The sequence below is a fragment of the Panicum virgatum genome, chromosome 3N (assembly GCF_016808335.1).
Source record: "Panicum virgatum strain AP13 chromosome 3N, P.virgatum_v5, whole genome shotgun sequence".
Taxonomy (NCBI): domain Eukaryota; kingdom Viridiplantae; phylum Streptophyta; class Magnoliopsida; order Poales; family Poaceae; genus Panicum; species Panicum virgatum.
In genome coordinates this window covers 64,440,847-64,451,314 of record NC_053147.1, presented here as the reverse complement: position 1 = coordinate 64,451,314, position 10,468 = coordinate 64,440,847, and the positions used below count along the sequence as shown (strand labels likewise).

At 49.9% G+C, this 10,468-nt stretch overlaps 2 protein-coding genes across 2 annotated transcripts; one reads left to right on the top strand and one right to left on the bottom strand.

Annotated features, from left to right (window-relative positions):
• Positions 1-3,252: 3,252 nt before the first annotated feature.
• On the top strand, positions 3,253-5,904 carry LOC120666721 (serine/threonine-protein kinase SAPK9-like). Its single transcript, XM_039946636.1, has 9 exons — positions 3,253-3,573; positions 3,690-3,764; positions 3,848-3,949; positions 4,071-4,124; positions 4,241-4,333; positions 4,536-4,625; positions 4,880-4,984; positions 5,068-5,166; positions 5,248-5,904. The coding sequence occupies exons 1-9, from the start codon at positions 3,373-3,375 to the stop codon at positions 5,536-5,538; spliced, it is 1,110 nt and encodes a 369-aa protein (XP_039802570.1). The 5' UTR covers positions 3,253-3,372; the 3' UTR covers positions 5,539-5,904.
• On the bottom strand, positions 4,488-10,070 carry LOC120666720 (putative disease resistance protein At5g47280). Its single transcript, XM_039946635.1, has 4 exons — positions 9,110-10,070; positions 7,566-8,316; positions 7,264-7,475; positions 4,488-6,908 (listed from the first exon to the last, which is right to left on the bottom strand). The coding sequence occupies exons 1-4, from the start codon at positions 9,882-9,884 to the stop codon at positions 6,076-6,078; spliced, it is 2,571 nt and encodes an 856-aa protein (XP_039802569.1). The 5' UTR covers positions 9,885-10,070; the 3' UTR covers positions 4,488-6,075.
• Between the last annotated feature and the right edge of the window lie 398 nt (positions 10,071-10,468).

Below are 10,468 nucleotides of genomic sequence, written 5' to 3'. Positions count from 1 at the left end.
GGGCGCCACGTGTAGTTTGGGATGCCTGCGTTAGCGCCACGTCCACTTGGCTCCCATCCGAGACCTACTATATGCGTGACACCAAAAACAAACTACGATCACGCTTGTCAATCCAAAGCGACAAACCTCCTATCACTGACGTGCACTTCATCCATGAGTACGGATAACACACGGAACGATCGTTGGTGCGATAGCCGTTTACTCGATCACGCGCGACCTCGGTGCGGTGTGGTTGCCGCTCACGCAATAGGAAGGAAGTTTCTCCTCTTTTTACGTCTTTATTTACTTCTCCCTGACCCACGCAATAGAAGAAAAGTTGCTCCTCCTTTAGCCCATTATTATTAATACTATTTCTTTCGAAACCATAATTTAGCCCTTTATTATTATTGCACCTCTAGTTACTCCCCATGGGTTTAACATCTTCCAATGGATGCTCAATTTGCGTTTTTAAGCTATAATTATTTTTTGAATGGATACGTAAGGTAGTAGGCTATTTCCAAAAAAAAAAATCCTTAGGCTGGCCGTTACGGCAGCTGTTGAAATCCCCAGCAGCCCGGCGGCCCTCGCTGTCAGAGGCACCGCCCCCGCAGGCGAGTCAAACCCTTCCCCGCTGTCCGATCCCCATCCGACCGTCCCCGACCGCCCGCGGCCACGACGTCGGTTTCCGCACGCCCGACCCGACGCCGCGCTTTTGGGTCCCACCTCCAGATACCCCCGCACCTTTTTCCCCGCCACCGCACCACCCTCCAGGCTGGTTCACCCCAGGGTTTACGTTTTCGTTTTTGAAAAAAATTTCAGTGGCCACCGGAAATGGTATACCGGCCGAAATTTCGTGGTTTTCCGGTGATTTCGACCGGAAAGAGTATTCAAATTCAAAATTCCGAAATTTCGGTTTTCCGATCGGAATTTCGTTGCATTTTGCCGGAATTCCGTTGCTTTTCACCGAAAAATGATGGTAATGGTTGGAAAATGATGGAAAATTATGTATTTATGAAAAAATTGAAAATTTTGGCGGAGTTTGCCCTAATTATGTCTATATTGATAGATTATAATACACAACATATAATAAACTTCAGCACACAATGAGAAATACAAACACGAAACACATAATTCATGTCTAAAGTTCACCCGTACTTAGTCACAAGTGCAAAGTCTACTAAATTTATTACAATTAAGTCTGTAGTCCGTTTAATACAACATATTGCATCCATTGTAATCGAAAGTATTGTCCATCCATAATCCATGTAGCAAATGCATAGTCTCTGCATACGAAGATTTTGTATGAAATGAATGAAATAACTAGAAAAAGTGAAATATAGATATAAAACATTTTCGGTTCCTTGAGTACCTGCGTTCTCCAGTCCTTAAATCTCTCTCCCGGTGGTCCCTCTTACGGCTCACTTGTTTCTTGCAAATATGGGTACGTAGGCTGTCCGTACCCCTGACCATAAGGAACTCCATATGGTGTGTAGCCGTGAAGTTGCAAGTAAGCCAGCGCTGCAACTGACCGCGGAACAGATGGGTTCATGGTCCCTGGAGGTGGCCACAGAAAGCCTCCTGTAGGTGGAGAAGTGCTATAGGGGTTGTAGTACTAACCAGGACCCTGATACTGACCAGTGGAGGAGGAGCTAGAGCTATCTTGATCATATGTAAGGAGGGCTTGTCGACCACGTGTATGTGCAGATCTTGTCTGTCGTTGTGATACGGGTGCTCCATGATATGTATCTTGTGTGGCATGGGTGTAGTCTTCCTCACCAGTAAACACAATAGCACCTTCGTGCTGCAAACTCGAAGCAGCACTGTCGTTGCCATCACTGTCACCACCGTCGTTGCCATCATTGACACCATTGTCATTGTCATCACCACTAGGGTCAGGTGTGCTGTCATCACTACCAATGACCTCCTCATCGTCAGTTCTGGTTCTCTTCCCTTGTCTCTGTAGAGGACTAATCTTAGTATTCCTTTTTATTAGATGTGTGTCCCCTACTGTTGTTTCGGCCCAAACTTCCACATCTTCATTGCCACCATGCTCACGTCCTATATCGGTGAACTGCTGGCTCGGCACTGGTGGGTCACTGAACTCTGAGTCTTCATCAAAAGCTGGGTCTCCATTGGACCTTGATTGATTCATCCATTGTTCAATTGATGATTGCTGACGGTATAAAGACAGATCCATGAAACTGCTAACTGGATCATAATCATAGGAGTTGGCCACTTTACTAGCACGCTCGAGACGGAGGCGGAGGTTGTAGTTGACAAACAGAACAGCTCACTAAGTTGCGCCAGCGAAAACTGGTTTTAGCGGCCGAAAAACCGCGGATCCGAAGCGGTAAACCGCTCCTAAAGACCGGAAAACCGCCGACTGCAGCTTCTCCCGGGAACTAGGAATGCCGGCCGAAATTTCGCCTCCATAGACCGGAAAACCGCTTCCCACGACTGGTAAACCGTCGCCGCACGGAAGAGCTGGAAACCGTCCGTGAGCCGGCCGGAAAACCGGCTCTCGGGCGCGGTATTCCGACGCAAACGGGCGAAACACCGGCGGCGCAATGGGGGAGCTTGCCTGAGCTTTGGTCTTCGGGAGGGAGAGCTGAGACAACAATGATTGGAGTGTGTGTGGGCGTCGGTGGGAGCTGGGAAGGGATAAGGTGAGTATATTTTTTCTTAACGGGTTAACGGGTGTGTAACGGGTTTGAACCCAAATCATCAATTTGACCGGCCAAATCAACTTAGATTCGAATGATTTTAAGTGCTATAAGCTAATAAAAGCCCCTAGTTTTTTATCATAATTTTTTTCGATTTTTTGGACGGTTACTTATAATTTTTTTTGAAATTATGAAATTCGAAACGGAAAACACCGGTAAACCATTTTTTGGTTACCACCGAAAACGAAATATTCACCGAAATTTCGGCGAAAAACTGCCGAAATTTTAAACCCTGGTTCACCCACCGATGCGTGGGCCCACCGCGTGCCCCGCCCCCGGCTCCGCGCCGCAGTCGCTGCTGCGGTTTTCCGGTGGGCCACGCATCCAGCTTGCCCGAACGCCGCCCCCGACTGGCCCCCCACCTCGGACCAACCCGATGACGTGTGGGTCAGGCTGATCTCCGGGCCCACGGACCAGTGGGTGTGCAGTGGAAATAGTGGGTGGGTGCGGGAGGCCCAAGTGGATAACGTCGTCCTTTCCCCACGCTGGACTCTAGTCGCGGCAATATAAAATAACCCAGCAATTAAAAATGCGAAAAAATAGCAGGAAAAAAAAACAAGCGAGAGCGACAGAGCAGAGGAAGCAGGGGAGGGCTGCTGTCTGCTGGATCACCGGAAGAGGAGGGCGTTTGCTCGCCGGCGGCGGGGTAGCCGGGTAGGGGAAGTTGGCGATGGACAGGACGGCAGCGGCGGCAGGGGCGGGGGCGGCGGCACAGGTGGCGGGGCTGGCGCCGCTGCCGATAATGCACGACGGGGACCGGTACGAGCACGTGCGGGAAATCGGGTCCGGCAACTTCGGCGTGGCGCGCCTCATGCGCTCCCGCGCCACCGGTGCCCTCGTCGCCGTCAAGTACATCGAGCGCGGCGAGAAGGTACCCTGCTACCGCTAGCTTCTCCAAAGCCGCCGCCGCCGCCGCCTTCTCGTCCGTACGCCGAGCTGCGTGTTCATCCATGTGCGCCGCGTGTTGCGTTTTTTTTTTCTCTACAGATTGACGAGAACGTGCAGCGGGAGATCATCAACCACCGGTCGCTGCGCCACCCCAACATCATCCAGTTCAAGGAGGTGAGCGCCGCCTCTCTTCTGCTCAACGACGATGTCAGAAAAAAAGAAAAGAGAAAAAAAAAGCCCACTCTTTTCTTCCCCAGGTGATCCTGACGCCGACCCACCTCGCCATCGTCATGGAGTACGCCTCCGGCGGGGAGCTCTTCACGCGCATCTGCAGTGCCGGCCGGTTCAGAGAGGATGAGGTTTCTCCTCATCTCATCGATTCATCATCCTGATAAAATCTGTCCTGTCAAGTATCAACTGTCGCATGCCTTTGTAGACTGTAGTGTCGATGACTGACTCTGGCTTCCTGTGTGTGTTCAGGCTCGGTTCTTCTTCCAGCAGCTGATTTCTGGGGTTAGCTACTGCCACTCCATGGTAAACCTTTTCCCCCCAAATTGTTATCCGATCCCTTCTGTATTTCTGTTTAAGTTGTTTTTTGTGCATGGCTAAAATTGTCCTATTTACTTGATTTTTTTTTTGGTATTGTCAAGCAAATATGCCATCGCGATTTGAAGCTCGAGAACACTCTGCTGGATGGAAGCACCGCGCCCCGGGTTAAGATATGCGACTTTGGTTATTCCAAGGTATTACTTGAGCCAAGTTTACTATGGTTACTAGTATGCTGCCTAATTGCTGTGATATTCTTGATATACATCATGCAACATGATAATTGATATGATCATTCTGTACTGTACTGTAGTGGTTTGTTAACTGTAAAAAAAAAAGACTACTTGTGCTTCCTTTACCTGATTTACTGTCATGCTGTTTTCTGAACTCTTTTTACAGTCATCTCTTCTGCATTCGCAACCAAAATCCACTGTGGGAACTCCAGCATACATTGCTCCTGAAGTTTTCATGAACAAATACAATGGCAAGGTATTCTCCATTCCATCCCCTTGGTGCTTTAAGTTGCCCTCTGACATACGCTGCTACCAGCCGCTGCCAACTTATGCCTTTTGCTCGACAATAGGAGTCCGTCTTCGTGCTGTAAAGTCGTTATTGATCTTTTGATGACATGAATAGTATCTGGTCTTTGCTTTAAAAGAATACTGTCTGGTGTTGTGGAGCAACTCTTTATACAGTGCATTAGCTCAAATGCTGAATCGCTAATAATTTGTCATTGCATGGAGATTTCGGATGTCTGGTCATGTGGGGTGACCCTCTATGTGATGCTGGTTGGCGGGTATCCTTTCGAGGATCCAGAAGATCCTAAGAGTTTCAGAAAGATAATGCAGGTAATTTTTTTTGCCAACCTTGGCAGTTCCACTGGCTGCAGTTGTATCCATCCAGTCAGCTAAATGCTGATGTCAATTTGCAGAAAATAATGGGGGCTCATTACGCGGTTCCAGACTATATCCATATATCTCCAGAATGCCGAGATCTTTTATCAAGGATTTTTGTTGTCGAACCAAACCTTGTGAGTTGTTGAATGCTTCCCTTTTTGCTGTGTCACTTGATTATTCAGATGTGAGTTACCTATAATACATCGTATTTGCAGAGGATCACCATACCCCAGATAAAAAGTCATCCTTGGTTCCTGAAGAACCTCCCTATAGACATCATGGATGATGACACAGTTAGCTATGAGGAGCCGGATCAGCCGATGCAGAACATGAACGACATCATGCAGATACTGGCAGAGGCAACAATACCACCTGCTGGAACCCGCACAGCAGCCCAGTTGTTGTCTGACGGCCTTGACGTGGAGGAAAACATGGAGGACCTAGATTCAGACGAGGACCTGGACATGGACATCGAGAGCAGCGGGGAGCTAGTGGTTGCCCTGTAACCATGTCCATGCTTGGGTGGAAACCGTAATTGCGGCCTTCCTTTCAGTAAATCTGTTGGGTTGCGGCTCAGTTTCAGCTCGAGCTTATGAAGTGATCTGTTCTTAAGCTATGACCCAGTGATCGGTTTGTCGCCATTTCTGCTTCAGACCTTTGATTCCTATTGTGATGCTGCTACCGCTGTATATTGTGTAGTATAGTATGTATGCTGTGCAACAATCTAGCCCCGGTATAACCAATGTGATACCTTTTCAGGTTCATTTTGAGAACCATTGCTTGGTCTCTGTTTGTTGAAACTGAAAAGGTGTATGGCAGTTGTATATAACTTTGTTTTGTGCCAAGAGAAAGCTTGTTTCTGAGTGCATTTCTGTTTTGGGACGAGTTCAAGCTCTGTCAGTGATGAGTCGGTGCATGAACACTGACTGAAAATGTCAAAATTGGCCAGTGGATTGATTACTCTTCATGCACTAGACAGGGCAGCATATAAACATCATATGTACATGGTCAGTTTGGAAGCCCAAAGCATCCAGAACGTGACATCAGTCTACAAGCCAGTCCAGGTTATAACACTCCTCTGCCACCTGCACCCGGAGGTCAGGGATTACCTGCTCGGCCTCCCTCCACAGCAACGCCGCCTCCTCGTCGCAGACGACGTGGCCGAGGGACTTGAGGGAGGACGACGACCTCGGGAGGCTCCTTAGGCGTGAGCATTCCCGCATGTCAATCTTCTCCAGGTTTGTCAGGTGACCAAGCTCATCTGGGAGGTCTGTCAGGTTGATGCACTGAGATATGTCAAGGTATTTCAGCCTCTTCAGGCTACACACCGATGGCGGGAGTCGCCACAACGCTGGGCAGGCATAGACCCGAAGAATGTTCAGGCAATGCAATTTGCCTAGCTCATATGGCAGCTCCGTGAGGTCATGACAGTTTGAGATGGAGATAGTCTCGAGGGAGCTGATCTGACAGATACTTGATGGCAGCTCCTTTAGATCTATGCAGTGGTCAATTGTGAGGTTGGACAGGCGAGGGAAGGTCATGGAGAGATCCATCGTCGATCCTCTTAGACTGTTGTTCAGCTCGCAGAGGACGAGGGAGATCTTGCGCAGGTTCTTCAGCGGGATAGTAGTCTTTGGCAGTGGTGGGAGTGTGATCTTCTCCAACCAAAGGCTCCTCAGGCCGCTGAGCGTGGTGAAGGCAGATAGGTTGTCAAGGGTTGCGCTGGTGGTGCCGTAGTTGATCAGAACCAAGGCTTTCAGGTTCTGCATCGTTGCGATGAAAGGGGGGAGGTAGTAAACACTTGAGGCAAAGTTGAGGATGAGCACTTCTGCCTTGGGGAAGCTCATCTGGAACCAGTCAGATTCTTTCATTTCACCTGGAGTATGGGTAACAGTTGGTCAGACCCATTCTGTCCCAAGGAAGAAAGCACATGGTAGAAACTACTTCTAGTACTTTATAAAGAAAAAGTTTCAGAGCAAAACTACAAAAGCATGTTCCTGCAATACTAATATAAAAATAGAATTTTAGGGATGATGATAAGTTTGCTGATGAACTTAGCAGTCATGGAACAAACATAAAGTCTCATTATGTTTTGTACTTGCGTATATTACTACGATGGCTCTTCTTCCAAATTTCAGTAAGAGTTCAGAGTTCACTACAGATGTTGGATGATAAATTGTTGGCAATAAATATCCAGAAAAGCAAAGTACAATAAAGGACTAATGTTGTACCTGTATGAATGGAAACTATCTGAGCTTCAAACGGAGTGTCCTTGTTCCTCTGCCAATCCCTTGGAAGAGTTTCTTCCCTTCTTGGCATCACCAACCGCCTCAGCTTGTTCAGAGGGTCACGCCCACTCATGTGAAGCGCAAGATCTCGCAACACATCATGTTGCGTCACCGAGTAGTCTTGATAGCTACTGTACAAATCTCCAGCCTTGTTCCTGCACAAAGAGCAGGAAAGAGTTAAAACCAGTTCTTTGAAATAATATCCATTCTTGAATATAAGCGCATATATGGTAGATGATACGTACTGTGCATCATTAACAAGGGTAAGAAGGTTCTTGTTCGAAAGCTCAACCAAGATGGCGAAAGCATCTGGCTCATCAAGATCATGAATCTCCATCCAAATGTTGATCAACACATCAAGAGGGATCTTCTTATCCTCTGGGAAGCAGCCCAGATCAAGGAAACAATCTCTAACCTTCTCTGGTAAGCACTCAACAGTTGCCGCCATTCTCTCTAGGAGCTTGGTCTCATGAGAGTCAGAAATAGCCTCTCCTCGCGACAACCGGTTCTTGGCACTCAGCCATATCTTAGGAGGCTGATCTCGCAATGATGCACCGATGACCTTCAGAGCTAGAGGAAGGCCTCTGCACTCTGCAGAGACCTGCCTAACCAATCTCTTCTCAGCAGTCTGCGGAACACTCTCCTGATCGAAGGCAGCACGGCAGAAGACAGATAAAGCTTCCTCCTCATCAAGTAACTGCATTTCATATGTCCGGGATACCAACGTCGGGAACTTGAATCTCGATACGACAAGAGTCTTGCACCCAGGGAACTTGAAGACGAGATCCTCAAGCTGTGAGAGAGACCACACATCATCAAGGATAACAAGGACTGGTCCTCGGTCTCTTGGCCCTAACTTGAGCTGCCATTCTGGGATCTGGTTGTATGCACCAAGCACCATATTTCCGCTGATCTGCTCCCACAGCTTCATCTTAATGGTTTCCAAGTTTGCAGATTGTGAGATCGTCTCAAAGAAGATCCTGTCGTTGTAGTAAGCTACAGAAAGAATGAAAGAAACCGTATCAGAATCACAAAGCCAAAAAAAACATGCAAAACGGAATCAGAATTTATGGATGCTTAAAATCTGGATTCAGGATAGCAGCCACTAAAAGATGTTATTTCTCAAAGGGGGTGATTATTGAATTTTAGTTTACTCTGATCTTGAGTACAGAGATGATGAAAATATGAACACAGTTTGCTGATTTTTGCTAAATTAGAGCTTCACCAACATCTCTCTCATCCCAATCCCTTTGCACTAAAAGAGGATCTGAAAATTGGCACAGCTCCAGATTCTGTTTTTTTCAGAAAGCAGATCAAGTTGGATCTGAATCTGGAAATAACACCTAGGACCTAGCTGTTTGTGCTTACTCTGTGTGAAATAGATGCATGATGGTGTGCAGTTCCTTAAGCAGCTATCATATATCCATTTAAGAGTAAGTAAATCACCATGGCCACGACAGGGTTACTCTCAGGTCCAAGCAGAATTTAAGAGTGTCTGCTAAAGTTGTGAGAATTCACAGTGGTACTCCTGCCAGGCTGCCACTAGCTGGTCAAAGCGCCAATTTTGACCAAGCCAGTGGTGTGGAGCAAAACGAAAGCATCAACCTCACCTTTACCTAATTGCACGACACGCACGCAAACCAACCACCAAAGATGCTGCTGTGCCCTCAATTTGGGGAATTTTTGCACCCAATAATTCATGAAAAGATGCAATCTTTCTTTGCACAAAAAATAGATTGGAAGAATTTGAAGGAAAAGATGGTTGAGATTTGGCCCTTGTTCTCCTTACCTCGGACCTTGTGATCCTTGAAGATCTCCATGGCGACCGTGGTCTTGCCGCTGCCGCCCATGCCGGAGATGCCGACCACCTCCCAGCCGCCACCGCCGCTCATGACCATCTCCTTCACCTTCTCCTTGGCCACCTTGAGGCCGCCGCCAACCATCCCCTCGTCCTCGTGGCCCTCGGCGAGCTCCATGTCCATGGCCATCACCCCGGCCTTGGCGGGCACAGCGACGCCCTTGAGCACCGGCATAGCGTCCACCGAGCCCTTGGTGAGCGGCGGCGCGTCCATGGGCATCGGCAAGCCCTTGTGCATCGGCAGCGGCGGCGGCGCGACGGGGACGGAGAGCGCTGGCGGCGCGGGCTGCGCGGCGGCGGCGATCTCCTCGACGCGGCGCTCGAGGCGGCCGATCCGCGCGTCGGCCTCGTCGCGGAGCCTGCGCACGCCGCCGATGACGTGCACGGGCGCGTGGCGGGCGAGCCAGCGCGCGATGCCGCGGTCGGCGGCCTCCATGCGGCGCGCGAGCTGCGCGGCGCGGTAGACGTTCCAGCGCGGGGACGCCGCGGCGCGGCGCGCGAGGTCGAGCGCCTCCCGGACCCGGGCGGCGAGCTCGCCGAGCTCCCCCGCGGAGCGCGGGCCGAGCCCCTGCACGAGCGGCAGCAGCGGCTCGACGCTCCGGCGCAGGCGCTCGGCGGTGGAGCGGCAGAAGAGGGTGCCCCGCACCGCGCCCAGCAGCTCCCGCAGCGCCTCCCCGGCGAGCTGCTCCAGCAGCAGCCGGTCCATGCCCGCCGCCTTAATCCTAGCCTACCTCGCTCGCCTCCTTACCTCTAATCCCCGTCCGCCGGGCTGCTTGCTCGTTCCTGCTAATGGCGTGCGCGCGGTGGAGTTGTTCAGCTGGGTGAGTGAGGGGTCGCCATCGATGGGCGTGGAGGTGGGGGAGGCGGCCGTCGCGTTTGGTCTCGGAGGAGGCCGAAAGGAAATCGGGTGGTTTATAGGGAGGCGGGAGACGGGCGGTTGGGGTCAACCGCCGCCGCGAGGGGGTCGCCGGTCGCTGGAGCTCGGATCTGGGTTTTCCGGTCACTGACAACGCGGGCCCACCACCCGAGTCTTCTCTTCTCCACTGCTGCTGCTGCTTCACACGGTAGGGGTTAGTGGTTAGTCATCAACTCATCACCAGAGGAGTAGACCAGGGAAGAGGCCGCACTTGCTTAGCAGCAAGTAGACCCATGGAATACAAAATCGCTCGATAATCGCGATTATCGATAAAATTTACCGTTATCGATGTTGACTGATAAACGTTATCAATTGATTTTTCGATGGATTTCAATCCAAATTTCAAAAATTCAAAAAAATTTATAACTAGTGTG